The 18,120-nt window shown below is 38.0% G+C and overlaps 1 protein-coding gene across 5 annotated transcripts in view; it reads left to right on the forward strand.

Annotated features, from left to right (window-relative positions):
* The window catches only part of AKAP13 (A-kinase anchoring protein 13), a 171,135-nt gene that overhangs the window by 136,055 nt on the left and 16,960 nt on the right, over positions 1–18,120 (forward strand). For all 5 annotated transcript variants that reach the window (XM_072402694.1, XM_072402696.1, XM_072402697.1 and 2 more), the window contains 10 exons: positions 1,733–1,904; positions 9,918–9,985; positions 11,393–11,456; positions 12,218–12,356; positions 13,404–13,516; positions 13,613–13,759; positions 14,650–14,900; positions 15,816–15,941; positions 16,040–16,157; positions 17,223–17,474. In XM_072402694.1, coding sequence (XP_072258795.1) covers positions 1,733–1,904; positions 9,918–9,985; positions 11,393–11,456; positions 12,218–12,356; positions 13,404–13,516; positions 13,613–13,759; positions 14,650–14,900; positions 15,816–15,941; positions 16,040–16,157; positions 17,223–17,474 — 1,450 coding nt within the window. The remainder of the gene's footprint in view (positions 1–1,732; positions 1,905–9,917; positions 9,986–11,392; positions 11,457–12,217; positions 12,357–13,403; positions 13,517–13,612; positions 13,760–14,649; positions 14,901–15,815; positions 15,942–16,039; positions 16,158–17,222; positions 17,475–18,120) is intronic.

Here is an 18,120-nt window from a genome sequence, read left to right on the forward strand (position 1 = left end):
GAAGGTCATCACAATAAAATGCTGCAGATAGATTTACCAGAAAGTCTGATTCATGGTTCGTGTTTATCTCTTCATCTTGTGGACACCATTTTTAAAGGTCCTTATTTTTAGTTGATCACCTGTTAATATTGTCCACAGATTACTTAGTAAAGCCTTCATTTAATGTGCAAACCTCAAAAAAAAAAAATGAGCACAGATGTGGTTTGATTAAAAGCAGAAGTAACATTTCCCTTGACTTCCGTCCTTGACATTACTGTCTTGCCTCTTTCATATGAACAGTGCTAAGCTCCAGCTGCTTGTCATGTCGGCACAGTTTTAGTACCTACTTTTTGTTATTTGCATCTGTGTTTTCAAGAGCAGAATGCCGTGGGGTAAATTTATTGAAGTGCCACTTATTACAATAAAGTATGTAGGATCCAGGCATGGTCAGGTAAGATCGTAACCAAGAATTTGTTTTAGAATTATTGTTTTCATTTGTTGTGTTAAAATGACTTTGCATAGTGCTGAAGGCTGGAATGGTTGCATCTGGTTGATATAAATTTTGTCATGTGACTGGTGGTGGATCCATGCTATCCTCACGTGGGTTTGGTTATAGAAATGTTGAGATTACAGAAGCACTGCACTTTGGGCCTAAAATACTATTTGTTTGTGTGTATGTATATATATATATATATATATATATATATATATTATTGGATGTTACTCTTGATTTCTTTTTTTATGTTTATATACATTTAACTGTTTTATTTCAGTATATCCAAGAACCCTGGATATTACACTCACTGACTATATAGGCTATGTTCAGACTATCTGTGATGTTGCTTCCCAATGACAGTGAATCACTGCCACAGGGGATATGCTACATGTAGCATATACCTGTGAAAACCCAATAAAGAATAATGAAGGAGACTATGAACAGTTCAGTACCTCTCACTGCAATTTCCATCTGTAAGTTTCCTTAAGAACACATGGCAGCATGGTGAATCATTAGAAAATGTCACAGGGATGTCTGTACTTCTGCTGGATTTTCGCTTGAAACAATCACAACTATGGTTTTAGATGATGAAGAAAAGGTGCAAAAAACACTGTGTTATCGTTTGATTTTATATATAAGGTTTTTCATGCTTTAAGGGCATCTTCAGACTTACACTTTTACGGTTAGGCTGTTATATGATTCTAAACCTCCTACAAAAATTGGTTAACATTGCTCCGAACAGGTCTAGTCATTGCCCTTTATTTGGCAGGTGGTTGGTGGTGGCAGTTTTTCGAGGCAGCATCCAGGGGTGGTTTGCATCCCTTTGCTCCTCCATAGTCTTGAATTGGTTTGTCAATGTGTATGTAAAGATTTTTAAGCAGTTGCAAGTGCTTTTTTTTTACAAGCAATTGCAAGTCACATTGACAAAAAAGGAACAGTTCTGCGAGGCTTTTGCAGTCCCCTGCACAGAAGTTTGCAAACACCTGAAAGAGCTTAGCAGTGACAACCTGGTACTTCTCCCGTGCATCTAGTATTGACAGTAGCTGCCCAGAGGTGCCAGTCTGAACATGCCCTAGCATTGGATGCTACGGGAATAGTTCTATTTTTTTAACAGCCTCCTGCAAGCTACATGTATTATGGGTTAATTTCAAGAAATACCTAAAGAGATGTCATCAAACCCCTTTAAGTTTCGTTATTCATAATGTTCCAAAATTGTGAATTGTAAGTATCTCTAAGAAAAGTTTTTTCTATTCTTAGGAAAAAGAGAAAGACAAAGATAAGACAAAAGACAAAGAAAAGGAACCCAAAGAGAAAGACAAAGATAAGAAGACCATTAATGGACACCTGTTCAGCTCTATGCCAGTCGTTGGTCCATTTAGTTGCAACCACTGCACCAAAAGCTTCAATAAGGATGGTTATGTGTGTTCAAGTAAGTGCTCCTCTCTCTGTACATCTTTATCTTGAAGCCTCCTTATAAGCTTGTCATCAGCTTAGTTATTACTTTGTTTAAAGGAAGCCATTGTCTTATGTAGTCCTTTGTATTTCTGCATTATATACAAAAACACAAACCTTTTTATTTCATTACTATATCTCCATTTACATCTCTGATCTAATTTTAATTTTCTTTGCTCTCAGCTGTTTGTAATGAGCAATGTTAATAAAAGCTGGTTAGGGCAGAATCCTCTGGACTTGTCCTGTCTAGAGCCTGCAATTTACACCTTTTGATAATGAAAATTGGAACTCCAGGGAGGAGGCTAAATACGTAATTAAAAATACAGACATGTTGACAGGTTTACTTGGTGTAGGACATATATTCTTGTTCTATGCTCTCCTCGGCTACTTTCTTGCTCAGAGTAGATGGTGCCGAATTATTGTCTGATTAGGCTGGGAACCAAAGCCACACAGCTAATCCAAGAACCAGAGGTGTGCGAATCAGTTACAAGTTTCAGAATTGGAAATCTGTGGGCAGTTAAATCATCAAATATTTTGTTTGTGAAATGTAATGTTTGGCTTAGTGCTATACATATAAGTAGTATGATTGAAGGGCCTATCAGTTTTTTGAAGATCAGTCCCATTTGTTTCTGTGAAATGTAGATTTTATTTGTTTTTTTGAACTTTATCATTTATATTTTCTGCTTGTTGGTATCTTTTAAGTTTTGAAGTCACCTCTGTGTACCTCCTAACTCTTCTTTACTTATATAAAAAGGCAGCTTTTCCTTTTATTACTAAATTAGATTAATCACCGCTTGTGTAAAGAATCTGGAGGGAAGTACAGGGGGAAGATACAGCCATTACTAATCATATTTCACCTACATCCGGGGGAAAAAAAAAACAAACAAACAAAAAAAAACGTATTGCAAAATGAGGAAGTTCCCTTCATTATTTCAAACATTTTGGTAATTTCTTTTGCCATGTAGGTTAGTAAAAAAAAACATACAACCATAATGTCTAAATTATATTCTGCCGTGAAAATATTTACAAAATAGTAAAGTTTAAAAAGTCTAATAAATGCAGGCAATTTTTTAGGTTTGTATAAAACTGTTAAAGGTTTAAACTCCTTCAGGTGAATTTTTTTTGTTGTCTGCCCACTGATTGGGAGATTTCCTTTTACATTCTGTCCTAAAACCCCAGCAGAAAATGCTAAATGTCCCCAAAGAGAGCAAAACTTTCATCCTCTAGTTATCCACAGAATAAATGTTCCCTTTGGATGATTTCCCCCCAATGTTTCCTCGGACTTTCTGCTTTTGTGACAACATTCCCTAGGGCAAAAATATTGGCCGAAGTGAAACACGGCAATAAAAATGTGACTTTATCCAAAACCTTTTTCAAAACTTGCCTTGACATAGACTTAAATGTTCCTTATACATGCCTATGGCATCCTAATTATTATTTCTGGCAACTTGACATTACCAGTTCTTTTGTGACAGAGGTGTAGACAGTACAATATATCCAACAGTGCCAAGCTGTTTGACAACAAAAAGTATGAAGCAATGACATGTTGGCACCAGTGATTCAGACACAAGATTAATGACAGTCGGTACATAATGTAAGATATTAGGGATGGTTGGGGTTATATAACAGTTTATTTTAGGTGTATTTTTAGACCTGGACATTTAGCTGGGTGTTGCCAATATGTAAATCCTCTATGTGGGCGTATTCCTGTTGGGGATGGAATGACTGCGATATTGAGTGTGCATATTCTTTATTTCTCGCACTTACTGCTAAAATTTTACCAGCTTGTTCAACATAGAAAATTGTAGCAGATTTCACAGTTTGGCTTTGTTCCCACTATATAAAAGTACATTGGTGTATGTATTACCGCAACACAGAGCTACCTGCATGGCTGTACCTTTCTGACCCCATTTGCTTCCCTGAAAATTGGACAACTATGAGTGCAGTAATGCGTTGTAAAAAGACACTGCAGCGCAAAAATGCATAAGTGGGATTACCAGACATTGCATTCTATAAAATATCTGATGTCCTTGCATATTGCATACTATGTAAAGAACAGTTAACAGAACTGCACAACACACAGAGAAAAAAACCTTTGAAAGAGAGCACTTTGGTTTTCTCCTAGCCAGCAATGGATTTTTTCATCTAAATTTTAGGGCTAAATAGAACCTTCCATGTAGTAGAAGATTTAAGGTTTAAAATGGAACTAAACCAGGCAGGTCCTTCTTTGTGGAAGAGGCAGGTAATGTTCCTTCTGCAATAAAATACCCATGCCTGCCTGATAGCAATTTTTAAAAATATAATCGGCTGCCCCCTTCAGTCCCCTGTCCTCTTCGGTCATTTTTACTGGTCGGGCTGGAATGACGTAACTCCCGCGCATGCAGGATGAGTTCCTTCAGTGTAATATTTTTCCAAGCCCACTTTTCGAGCTGCTAATTCCAGTAATTGTACAAGGGATAAGCGCTGTCCCATGTTTCGGTTCAGTAACGGCTGGTGGCAGCCATAGTTTTATCCAATGTTAATGTCGATTTGTTGTATTTGTTTCTTTGGCCTCCTAAAAATAGTCAATATCCCCAAAACTTCTATTTTAAGGTTTTATATAGGCACAGTTAGGCCTGGGCTTTGCTTGATTTTTTGTATAGCTTTGCTTTTCTTTGATTTCAAAACAAATACCTGCACTGCCCTGTGCACTTGGACAGGAAGTGGAAATGTGTTATTTAGTCCTAAAAACACTCATCCTGCCCTAAAATGACAACTCTGCTCTTCCATATAGTACAGTGAGATTTGTAACCCCAGCAATCATGTCTGGCAGATGAAAAAAAAAATGAAAATAAACACGAATGCGGCCACCACATCTAAGGACTGGCAAGATGCTTATTTTTACATTTTTGTCATTAATCGCATACAAGATAATTCTTAGAAAAGGATGCTCATGACATCCTGTTTATGTAAAGTAGGCATCCGGCTTCAGATATGTTTATTATACAATTCATTAGTCAGCGTTCATTGGAAAAAAATCTAATTTTGGACTTGATTTAAAAAGGTCCCCCCAGTTCACCCCTATGACAAGGCTGTGACTTGCTAGGAAATCCCTGTATTTCTGCATGTGGATTCATCTGCATTCCATTCTGTGTATACATAGCATTTCACTCTGTGCTCCTCCTTCCTTAACTATTCATGATGTGTGTATGTACGGTACGGGCAGTTGGCACTGGATAGTCTAGGTGACACCTGTTACTCCTGTGACAGTTGCAGCGAACGGCACTACAAATGCAGCTTTTTCACGTCTACACAACACGTAAGTGTTAAAATATTCCTATGAATGACTTAAGACTTGATGAAAACTTTTCAATGAATTCAGTTTAAAACAGCTGTGGAGTGTTTGTTTTAGTCTTATTGCATATTGAAGTTCCTTTTAGTTCCGAATATGGACTAGATAGTGTTGTGTTCTCTGATATAGATACACTCAATTATACACACAATAGAGAAGATCCGTTGGTAATATTTCACTAGCAGGTGTTATGTGTTTGGTTATCAAGAGTGTTACTGTGTTTGAAAGAGGAAGTTTTTTTCTTATCAGCAAAGCCCAAAAGGCGTTTCTCTATAATTACATAGCACCAAAGGCATTTTTCCAAAGATACTTCATGATCGCTCATGTTCATCTAAAAAAAAAGTAGCAACGTACATAGAAGCCGCTGATGTAAAAAAAAAAAAAAAGTATAGCAGAGGAAAGGCTGCATTGAAAGGTAGGGATAATCAGTACTGTGTCTTCTGCAGATATGTTATTTAGCTTCGCACTTGGAATTGGCATAAGGGGTGTTGCTTGCTTGCTTTACTAGTCGGGGAACCCAACTGGGCTACAGGACCGTGCATGAAGAACACTCATGGACTTTTTGGCTCCTACAAGTTGCAGATGATTGCCTACATATGGTGTGGTGGAATTGTAAAGAATATTCAGTCCACAGGGGGTAGACTAAATATTCTTTAGCATTCCACCATATCATTGGTTCCATAACTTTAGTTGCATAATTTTGTAAACTGTTAGATTCCTGTAATATGCTTGTTATTAATGGGTGATGTTCATCAGTAAGGGTCAAATCCCTTTTGCTGCAACCTTGTTTTCTGAATGCTTTCAGGGGTAGGAGGCAGCTCTGTGTAGTGAAATCGCACACACCCATATGTATGTGTGTGTGTGTGTAATATATATATATATATATATATATATATATTATAGATTTGTATGACCCTTTTCGGATCCCTATACAAACTGCTGAAAAACTTTGGGCACCAAGATTTTTCAATTTGTTTTATGGCAGCACAAGAGAATGGGTAGCTAATAACTGTACCACTGTCATTTTTCGGCAGCTTGTGTACCTAAAGAGGCCCTTAATGGCAGTACTGTAGAGAAACACTTGAATACATTGTGTGTCTTATGATGAGTCTGTCCTAGGGACATTTTTTTCTGCTCATCTTGTAACGTAAATTGTGTTTTCACCGTCTGCACGCAGTCTAGCACAGTTTGCAGTGTTGTCATTGTATTTTGAACTTACACAACAACATCTTACATTGAATCTGGTTACTAAAAGGTTTACCAAAGAATGTGCACTGAGTTTTACAAGCTCCTGTCCTGTACTGATTGTTTTTTTCTTTGATGTTACTACACACAGTCGGCTTCTCTCAATGTGCGTTAAAAGCAGAAATATTCGGAATCATCTAGTCCTTTGCAGTTATAGAGAATTGCCATTACATGTGGATGTTACCATGCCATGTACAAGATCCCGCTGCCCCTTCCTACCAGCCTTGCTGACGATGACTACTTGATGATTTTTTTGGATAAAAAACCCAGAAATATAATAAAAGTTGTATTCAGTAATTTCATTAGCATCTTGATGAGGAAGAGGAATCAGGGAGGACAAAGAATTTGCAGATTAAACTTTGCAAATTGTAATCACACAAATTGGTAGATTGTACCCAATAAGACAAGAACTTAGAAATACAAGAACTTTACCATTGGGTTGGTTCAGACTGAACAAAATAAATTGCAGTTACTCTCACATCATAAGTGGAATTTCTGTAGTTTCTTGATTTGTGTACAGAATGTGTGTAATGGGTCAGAAATGGGAAGGGGATTTGTAAAGGAACTGTTCAGAAGAAGACCTTTTGCAACACAGTCCTGTTCTTACAATGACCTGATGACTCAAAATGTGTTTAAAGGCACACAGATCTCAAAAATGGATTGCTAAATCGAATGTGTTCAATAATTGTTGCATTCTGAGCCTCCTGCTCCATAGTGACCCCATGTTTGGAGCCTGTGATAAGACCTTGTCCTGCCATTCTCTACTCTAAACTTTACAGTTATATTGCACATTGTCCATTCCTTGTTACAAGCTGTTGTATTAGGTTATTGCAGTAAGGCAGTTGTAAGGCAAGTAATCATCCGACATCCTTACTAACTTTTCTATATCCCCGACCTAGTTCCTGGATGCAGAATTGCTGCTTTCACTGTCACCAAATTATGCCCGTAGCTTTAAGAGCTGTATAGTACATCCGGATACATTCTGTACCAGTCTAATTACTGCACGATATGTTTCTACTGTACATTCAGTAATGAGGTGTTGGGTGTTTCCTCAAAAGTACAACATTTTGTCATTCACTGGCTGGCATAGTTTGGTTTCATTTGTCAAAGCCTGAGGGAATGTTGTTAAGTAGCCAGCTAATAGTCATTTTACAATCTGATTCATCACTCAGGTAACTACTTTTCTATGTATTAAATGTAAGTGTTTCGGGCATCTTGCTCTCCCTTCACTGTCATTGATATGATGTGGCCCATGCCCAGTGGCTGTTGTCTGTGCCCCATTCCAATTCCATGATCAGCTGGTGGTCCCTTTTAATAGTGGTAAAAAATATTTTGTGGTGCCTTGCTTCAAGGCCTCAAATGGACATCAAGGTACAAAGTGTCTTTTATCACTTTTTGTCCTGATGAAGCAATTGTTTTGAGGTCCTGAAACAAGACAATATTTGTATGACATTTTCTAGCCTGTGTTCGATGACTCTGTATTGAGTCTGAGTCTGTATTATTTCCACTATAACACATGCAACATATATGGTTTTGATGCTGTAAGGTGTCTAAGGTTACTTTGTTAAAGTAAATCTCAGGCTACCACCAGTTGTGTAGGGACTTCCTGCACATGAGCTCCATTTTCCTGTTGGAATTGCCAAAGTTAAGTTTGTATTTTTGTAGTCTTGCAATTAAGACTTATTTTACAACATCACATTGTAAGTTCAAACCACAATTTGTACGTTTTCTCCAGGTCCATAAATATTTCTTCCAACTCCCCTAATGTTTTTACATCACCTGGAGATAATGGAATGGAAAACACATGTTCCCCAGCACCTTGAGCGCTGTCTTACCCACCTACTGGCTATTGAATACTTTTAATTGTCCAAGCTTACATTATATTAGATGGTTATAGAATAGATTGCAGATCTGCCATTTTCCATGATCAGGTGTTGAAAAGTATATATTGTGGCCAGTATCCATTTAAATATCAAATCAGATGTAAAGGAAGCTAGACTGATTGTCAATCCAAAGTCTAAAAGTGGTCTTCATACACCTGACAAACTGGTGTATGATTTCATTTTTTTCCAGATTTCTATTCTACAGGGAAAGTGATCATTTGACATTTCCCATTACATTATTATACAAAAAAGTGGCCGTGCCATTGTAAAGCTACGTACACACGTCAGATTTTTATCGCCCGATAATCGGCATCGGCCAATTATCGGGCGAAAATCTGCCGTGTGTACAGTCGGTGTCGTCCATCGTCCGAACGACCGACCTGCCGGATCCACGGACGATAGACGACAGCCGATCGTAATGAAAGTGAAGGGGAGAGCGTGCAGCAGGGTGCCGCTCCGTCGCTCTCCCCCTCCCCTCTCCATAGAGTATGTACAGCACCGTTCATGCATCGTGCACTCCCTTGTCGTTGGAAAGGATCGTGAAAGATCCTTTCCAACGACAAAAATTGGCAGTGTGTACGCAGCTTTAGTCAACAGAGATTAGTAAAGACTCCAATTTTTTAAAACAATCCGATCTCTTTCTTAAAAGCCAGATCTAGACGGGGACTTTTCCTAAAGATAATCTGGACAGCTTGGTGCATTAGTACATCAGATACTCTACCCTGTGGGGCAAGGTGGAGATTTGTGCACCGACATCCAGGTTTAATGTCATGTTTTTCCTTGCAGAAGTGTTTTGTCGTGATATATTTTAGGTAACATGGCAGGAGATGAGTAACAAAGACAAATACAATTTGTTTTCTAAGCCACACTTTACAAAAACATTTCCTTCCTTTAAACATTTATAAATAAGGTTCCTCGTGCTCCTGTTCAAAGCTACATTTAACATTGTAGATTTTTCTCCTTCTAAATATGGTACAGAAATAGCATAACTGAATAAACCATAGACTGGTTTAGATGCATGTGTTTAATGAAAGCCAGTGGTGGAATTGATGGTATTTTTTGATGGCTTTTATTGATACTTCTTATAGTAGCTTGTGGTCCACAAAATAAATGTGCCTTTGTTGTGGTATTTGTTGGCCTTTTTGGAAAAAGCAGTGTACTATTCTCAGATTCTCAGGTTGCCATATTGGTAGTTATGGGATGATAATTGGAGATGTAGTTTAGGAACTGATGAAAAGATGGGAAAGAGTAAGATTTTGTGGAGTTCTTGGATGAGATTGTGAAGCCAGGCCTTTCGGGGGTTATGATGGTGGCATTTGCCTTACCAAAGGTTAAACTCCAGGATATCCAATTGGAATGACCAATGAGGTGAATAGCGCTGTATAATACGCAATGCCGAAATATGAATGCCATAGAGTTTTGTGATGGTTTCAGATAAATCTTGAATTGTTTGTCACCCACTTGTCATAAACTTCTTGTTTGAGGCTTTGGGTATGTATAACCTATTCATTACCTGTTTTCTTTCTTTTAGATTGTAACTCAGTTGTACATAAAGGCTGCAGAGAGAATTTCACTCCTTGTGCAAAAGTCAAGATGAAAGTAAGTTTCCTTCTAGTTTTCATTTAGTAATTGACACTTTTTTCCGTTATTGTAAAATCCAGGCATAGGTTGCCAGATGGCATTAAAACAAATGTCCCATTTGGAAGATTTCTCTTTTCTTCTTTAGTGACGGTAGTAATATAATTGGGTTTTCTAGCACTTTCTGTCCAGGTGACCCCAGATCAAATAAAAAGTACATTTCCCCAGCTAGAATACAAACCACATTATAAAACCCATCCAGAAACATTTTGTACCGTGTGTTTGGCAAACACTGCAACCGCAAAGGATCGGATATAAAAGAAAAGCCAGCACACAAGGTTCCAGTGGAAGCCTTTAATGGAGTTTGATACCAAACCAGCTTATGTTTTTAGTTCTGTTTTATGCATTGCTCTGGATTAGAACACCAGTAAAGTTTTCATCTAGAACCCAGAGTACCAAGTTATACCCAATATTAGCAATTCAAACCAAAATTCTGTGGATTCTTAGCAATTAACATATTTTAATAGCACTGTAATGTCATATTTTATGACTTTAAAGCTAACCCTTACCATCACAAAAGAATGTACAAAAGAGAAACATTCCGTGATGTAGTGTCTGGGCCGGGGTAATGCTGTAGCCCTGTGGCAATGTGTAGGTATTCAGACAGGTGTTATTATAAATTAGTCACACCCCTGTACTCTGTTCTCACGTGTTGTGTGCCTGTCTCTGAAATAACTTCTACATATGTACAGAACAGGCTGCTGCCATTTAAAATACAAATGAGCAATTATTTTGCCAAATCTGATTCCAGGTGTTTTTTACCCTTGTATTTTCCATATAAGATTGGCAACCATGACAAAGAATTATGGAACATAATTGGACCTGTTATCTGTGACTGATTACTTATCAAGTACTGTTATGAGGCAGTTGGGAATCGTAGGCTACGTTAGATGATTCTTGTCCAATACAAGTTTTAGGGCTCATCTTGGACAAGAATCTGATGTGTGTATAGCATCTGTCCGATGTTGTTTAAGGATCCGTCCTGGTGGATCCATGAACTAAGCACGACTAACAACGGCAATGGAAGTGAAGGGTGGAGAGTGCAGCAAGGTGCCGCTCGCTCGTCCCCCCTCAGTAGAATAGGAGGGCGCTAAATGTACAGTGCTCGTTCGTTCATCTTTCTGTCTTTTGTCATTGGAAATTATTATGAAAGATCGTTTCCAATGACAAAAATCTAAAGTGTGTACGTGCCTTAGTTGTTGCCCTTGTATGCGGACAATGGCCATCTTATAGTGAATACACAAATGTGGTAATAAATGTGGTAACATTTATTGATGTTATGTCTGGTTGGAAAGTTAATGATTATTTGTTTCTATAAGCATCTTTATTCCTACAACAGAATAGTAATACATGATAAATGTCTTTCAGCAACAAAAGGTTCTGCAACCTAATGATACCTCTTCATTACCTGTAGTCGTCATGAGAAATAAAGGTGAGTGTTAGTTTTTGTGTTTTAGGAGTTATTTGGAATATAGGAGCAATAAATAGGAATGCATGTGTATTTAATGAGACCAACCTGTGTATTTTCTATGTTATTCAGAAGCTCCCTATATAGCGGATAAATTGGTTAAAGGGCTTTCTAACACCAAATTAGTTAGCAAAAAATATTTTGTGTTTTTCTTCAGTCTTTAGAGATACATATCCATTGTGGATAATGAGCATTTGTTAGGAGCAAATCAAACATTTGCATAAATGTTAAATGATCTATTTCTCTATCTTCTCATTTTATATTGACATGTATAGTATATGTCCCCATACACTATCCTAATCTAAGTACATCCATGCATTATCTATCATTATATGTATGACGCTAGGGACTTTTCCACCCCTTTATGACCTTCTTTTCTCCAAGCTTAGCGTGAGATTAAAATCTCATAGCTGCAAGAGACTGAGACATTATGTCTCCTATAAACATCATGTAAAAGCATTATCTGATACAATTAAGTACTTAAGATTCTTATCAAAGAACTTTATTGCAACAAGAAGACTATATTGAGTTTTTTACGTCTAAGATCTGTGATACCTGACGTTCTAATTTCTGGGCTGAAACTCATAATGAACACCCTATACAAAAACCAAAGGGTGAGCACAAAGGAATATTTAATTATAGTGGTGGAAGTGAAAAAATACACCTTGCAAATATCATATGTATTGTGTATGTCCAGAACATTCACAGTGTGAATATTTTTTTAGGTTCTCAGCCAAAGGAGAGGCCTCGCTCAGCAGTTGTGGCACCGGATGAAGCTACCTTCTCATCTCTTAGCTTTGCCAACAGAAGGCCGCAGACTACGATTTCGATATCTAAGAGTATCTCCACACAGAATATTGCAGGGTATGTAATGTTTGGGGACTGTGGGCACACCAGAGGACGTGAGAAGGTTGAGCAACCATAAATTGGCACATACCATGGAAAAATATATGCATGGATTATTATGAGGGGGCATGGGTGAATAGACTTTTTGAAGTCGGTGTAGAAAAGACTGTCTGCCAGTCTGGGAAAAATGTTTGTTTAATTTTTTGTTTCAATATTTTTTATAAAGGTTTTTTTTTTCAATTTAAAGTAGCACAAACATGCCTGTAGCTCCCCACCCTATTATTTATATGGCACAGACTGCTCACAGGATAATGTCACAGACTGAATGCATGCGCCAAATACTGTTGTAATGAAACCATTCTCCAGAACATATGTTCTCATGTACACAGTATATACAGAGAGCAAACAGTTTGACTTGGCCTCCCTTGTAGGAGAATTTCTTTTGAGAACTTTGACTTCAGTTATGCCCATGTTAGGGCCAGGGGTCATAACCCTCAGCAAATGTCAGGGCCAGCAGTAACTCCAATATTGACCATAAAAACCATTCCATAGCTTCTCTCCTGTGCTGCTGCTGGGACTATACTTTTTCTATAAAGTAGGCAATCACTCTGTACCATGGTGTTCCAGCACAAATGCAGGCATAACTTTCCAAGCAACAGGACATTGGGTCCACCAGAGGACCAGGTGAATGTTCCTTGACCCCTGAATGGCACTTGAAAGGTCATATTTGTGGCATACCACTGGATTCCACCAGAAACACCTGGTTGCAGGTTGCAAAACATGTTGGCCAACAGAAAGACCTAAAAGAACATTTGCCTCTATCAAAGATTCAAATCTAAACTTTCTAGTGGTGGTTTTTTATCAAAACATTCAGCTATATATTACATTGTGTGTTAAAGTTACTGTTCCATTTCCGATTTTTACTTTTACCTAACTGATGGGCATTAAAAAAGGCCAAACATCAGTCTGTCTGTACTATTGATGCATGATATTTAAATGTTGATCTAGGAAATCCTTAAATATTTCACTAGCTTGCAGTAATTTGTTTGGGGATTTTTTTTTCAGAGTTGGATGTGATGAAAATATTTGGGGAACTTGGAAAGTTCTGTCACAGTCAACAGACTCTTTGCACAAAATCAGCAAAGTCAATGAATCTATGGAGTCTCTTGTTGATGAAGGTAAGGCCCTATATACAATATGCTTGTGTCTCTTAACCAATTATTATCATATCTGGGCATGCCATCTGTAATGGAATCTATTTATTCTGCGAACAGGGACAGACATGAACGAGGGCCAACTCATGGGAGAGTTTGAGTCAGATTCCAAGCAGCTAGAGGCAGAGTCTTGGAGCCAGACAGTGGACAGCAAGTTCCTTAAGCAGCTCAAGAAGGATGTGGTGAAACGACAGGATGTCATCTATGGTGAGATCCGAGCTCCAGAAGATGATTGTATTGTGTGCTATAGGTGTATTCCCCCTAGCAAAACATTTTCCAAGCTTTCGTCGGGCGCAGTAAAAACAATGCACACTAGTATCCTCCCAAAATTTGTAACAACCATATCATAATGTTTCTTGGAGTTGCTTTTGCTCCCTGGAATTCCTAAATTTGATGTACAATCAGCACATATATACAAAATAGGAAGGCTTTCTTTTAGCTTTGACATGTTATCATTAATTTATGCATTTTTATTTCAAATGTTTTTGCTTCTTAATTCCCCCTATATGCCAAGTCCTATGATAAAGCCCATTGTATTACTCAGCTTTGTTGTGTAACATTACAGCTCTCTTTATTACCTGACCTTCCTATAAAATGTTACAGGAAATGTGTTATCTTTAATGTCTCATGAAATGAGGCAGCCCCAATATCTCATCTCATGGTGGTTACATGGAATGTGACAGCTCCTTTGTCATGTGTCGGTTTCTAGGAAAAAAATGTGGTTGGGATGTGGGATTCTGTCCAGAAACTGTGGATGGAGGTCAAGTTTCAAGAAAAATCAGGTTCAAAAGTGGATAACCGACAGGTTGAGTCAGATCTGCCTTATTTTCAGGTTTTTAGAAATGATATTTTAGCATGATATATATGGACCCCCCTATTATTATTTGTATTATTAAACAGGATTTATATAGCGCCAACATAACATGCAGTGCTGTACAGTAAATAGGTAGAATAAAGAATAACTGACAGTTACTGAATAGGCTGTATGTTAAAATGATCAAGGTCTATATTTAACTGGGAGTAAGCACATGGATTAGCACCAGCTGTAAAATTTAGATAGCAATTCATATATTGGCTTTCCTTGTCATTTTGTGCAGAGCTCATGCAGACAGAAATGCACCACGTTCGGACTCTGAAGATCATGAATGAAGTCTACTACCGGGGCATGCAGACTGAGCTGCAGTTTGAGCACAAAGTTCTGGAGAAGATCTTTCCATGCATAGATGACTTGCTAAACATCCATACCCAGTTCTTCCAAAGAATTCTGGAAAGGAAAAAGGAGTCGACGGCTGAAAAAATTGAGAATAACTTTGTCATCAGGAGGATCGGGGATATTCTGGTGCAACAGGTAATAACTGGGTCTGACAATTATTTGTATAGAATTTATATCCTCTGTTACATAAAACAGGAATATTACAAAACTGATTAGATAATCCATATGGCAACAACTGGGTATTGCGCACTATCTGAAACAGTGTATGTAAGTGGTCCCCAACCTTTTCCATGGCGCAGACCACTAAATGCACAACTCCAAACTGCGCAGGGAGCCGTGTGTCACTCCAAAGGGAAAAAAATTCCCCCCTAGACAAAAAGTATTGTCAGAGTAATGTCAGTATCACAATGCAGCATTCTTTGTAAAGGAAACCTTATGTTCCTATGTCATATTCAGTTGTCTCGCTTCTTCGTTGGCCTTTACTTAACTAAAATAATGCACACACATAAGATTGGATCTAGATGCTACTTTGATGTCACCACCATGTGACACTGTACCTGCAACTTAAAATACACCATGCAGCCACAACTTGCAGTCAGTACCTTTACAGGCTCAGAAACCTAGGGAAATTAAAATACTAAGAACTGCTGCTGGCTCCTTTAGAACCGCTAGAGATAGTAGTGTTCTGATGTCCAGTATTTAGGAACACCAACAAAGGATATTTGCTGCTGCTGGGATTTAAAAATGCTAAATTTAGTAATTAGGTAACAGTATTGCCAAAAAAGTAGCATTTCTACATTCTGCATTTGCACTTTAACCCATTAGATGAATGGTTATGAGTCTAAAAGATACGTGGGTTGCGTGAGAGGAGTGTGTCTGTGTCTTGGACACATCTAGTGGACACTTTGTGAACTGTAGTAAATAGTTGACTGTTTATGAGCAAAACTCATAATAAACTGTTACTCAGCTTTTATAATATGTTGTAACGATTGAAAAGGTTTCATGTTTTATTACTGAAAATGCAACATTTATTTTTTCTTGTTTATACAGTTCTCTGGTGAAAAAGCTGAACACATGAAGCGAACATATGGTAAATTTTGTGGTCACCACAATGAAGCTGTAAACTATTTCAAGGATCTGCTGTCCAAAGAGAAAAGGTTTCAAGCCTTTATTAAGGTATTGGAGACATCACCTTCATGTGTACATTGTGGCATTGCAAATGTATCTGGTGGTGAGAGCTGTGAATGGTACTAAGATTTTCTATTCTGTTTTAGAAAAAGGGAAGTAGCACATTAGTCCGAAGACTGGGGATTCCAGAATGTATACTACTGGTTACTCAAAGGATTACGAAGTACCCGGTCCTTCTACAACGAATACTGCAATATACAAAAGGTAATCATTCTGATTGGTTTGGTATGAATAATGGGATTAATCATGATTTATGATATGCTATAATTAAAAGTTGTATGAAGACATGTACAAATTTCTTTTAATGTAAATTATTATTATTATGCCAACAATTCCAAAAACATTTGTGACACTTTGATGGCAGATAAGTAGCAGATGGATAGAGTCATGCTGGCCTTACATGCTACAATAATATGATCAATAACCTGGCATAAAATACCCTTAAGAGATCCATCCCTCCCTGGGTAGTATTTATGATATAAAAATCAATGCACATATTCCCAGAAGTGTAGTTAAAATACCTACCAGTATCAGACAATTCCTAGCATGTATTTGTTTACCTGATTTTTAATCATTGAGAAAAAAAGCAGGGCAGTTCCTTAGTAATTGTCTCTAAAGTACTGAAAGAATGCCACTCATTCAAGTAAAGTGACATTTGATAAAAGCCCCCATTCCAGTGAGGTGTACACACACACCTAGGTTCCTGATGGCAGGAATTCTGGCCTTGATATCTCCCGGGTATAACTAGCCTGTATGGATGGCATCAGTACAGCTTTCCATGTAACAGTGGACAGGCTTAGCAATTGGCTGTTCAGGTCCAAGCACTTTCGCATTCTCCTGGATACCTGGAAGAAAGGGCAGGGGGTGCAAAGTTTGCCACTGCATGAGGACCCTGGACCCCCAACCAACTGGGGCCCACAAAGGGGGCTCCAGGGCAGTTCAGTAGGGGGTCCCTAAGACAGTTCTGCACAGGGGTCCACAGTTGGCTGCCATTGCTTCCTTTCCTTCTAACAGTGCAGTACTTCTAGGCAAAGCAGTTGTTATTGGAAAGTAAAACTTTCTGGAAGGTTGGCCTTTCAGGATACACAGTCACCTAGCGCAGAATTAGTGAAGCCGTATTGTCTTTTTAATTTACCCCAAACCCGATTAGTCCAGTTCTGATTACTGTTAGATGCTAAGAATTAATCTTCTCTCCTACAATTTTTTGTCTTGATAAGTAGTAGAGTCCATGTTGTCCATATGCCAATCGGAATATTGATCTTTTTGCAGAGAATGAAATTGAGCATCAGGAAGTGGAAAGAGCCCTGAACTTGGTAAAGGATGTTATTACAGAAGTGAATAATAAAGTCAATAATTATGAGAAGAAAAAGCGACTTAATGAGATCTACAACAAGACTGATAGTAAATCTATACAACGCATGAAGAGTGGGCAGATGTTCGCAAAAGAGGACCTTAAAAGAAGGAAATTGGTCCGTGATGGCACGGTGTTCCTGAGATCCAGTCCAGCCAATAGAATTAAAGGTTAGCTTTTTATTTTTTAATACTCCAATACTTTCCAAGTTCAAAGTGAGTTAATTTTTCCAATTTTCTAACTTTACTACATCCAGGGCATTTTAAGGTTAGACCAGCCTTTTTTAACTTTTTTAACATGAGGAACCCTTAAAATAACTTTTAGGTCTCAAGGAGCCTCCACTATAATTACTATATCAAAAGCTCACAGTACATTAGCATAATGTTGAGTGGGAAGAATGCCTCCTACACTGCTGGCCAAGAATGTCACCCTTACAGATAGCCAACAAGATCACTGATGTCACCTAAAATGACCTGTAAGGCACAAACTGCTCATTTCCTCCAGCACCTTTTGGAGGAACCCTAGGGTTTCAACCTTGGTTGAGAAAAAATGCATTAGACATAAAATAGACTCTTGTGTTCATTTTCTTAAATTCACTGGTTTAGTCATGTGGGGCCCCTATGAATATTACTAAAATCACATGAAACCATTGCTCACACTTACATATCTTGCTGGTCATTGTCCGTGACCTGCTGGTCCCTCTCCATATTTGTGAGTGACCATGATATGGGTAATAAATTTAGGAAGACTCAAAGTGTCTATGGGATCAAAAACCCTTTGGCTATCTGGTTATTAGCTACCATTTGTAGGTATATG

The sequence above is a fragment of the Pyxicephalus adspersus genome, chromosome 2 (assembly GCF_032062135.1).
Source record: "Pyxicephalus adspersus chromosome 2, UCB_Pads_2.0, whole genome shotgun sequence".
In the NCBI taxonomy this organism is placed as follows: domain Eukaryota; kingdom Metazoa; phylum Chordata; class Amphibia; order Anura; family Pyxicephalidae; genus Pyxicephalus; species Pyxicephalus adspersus.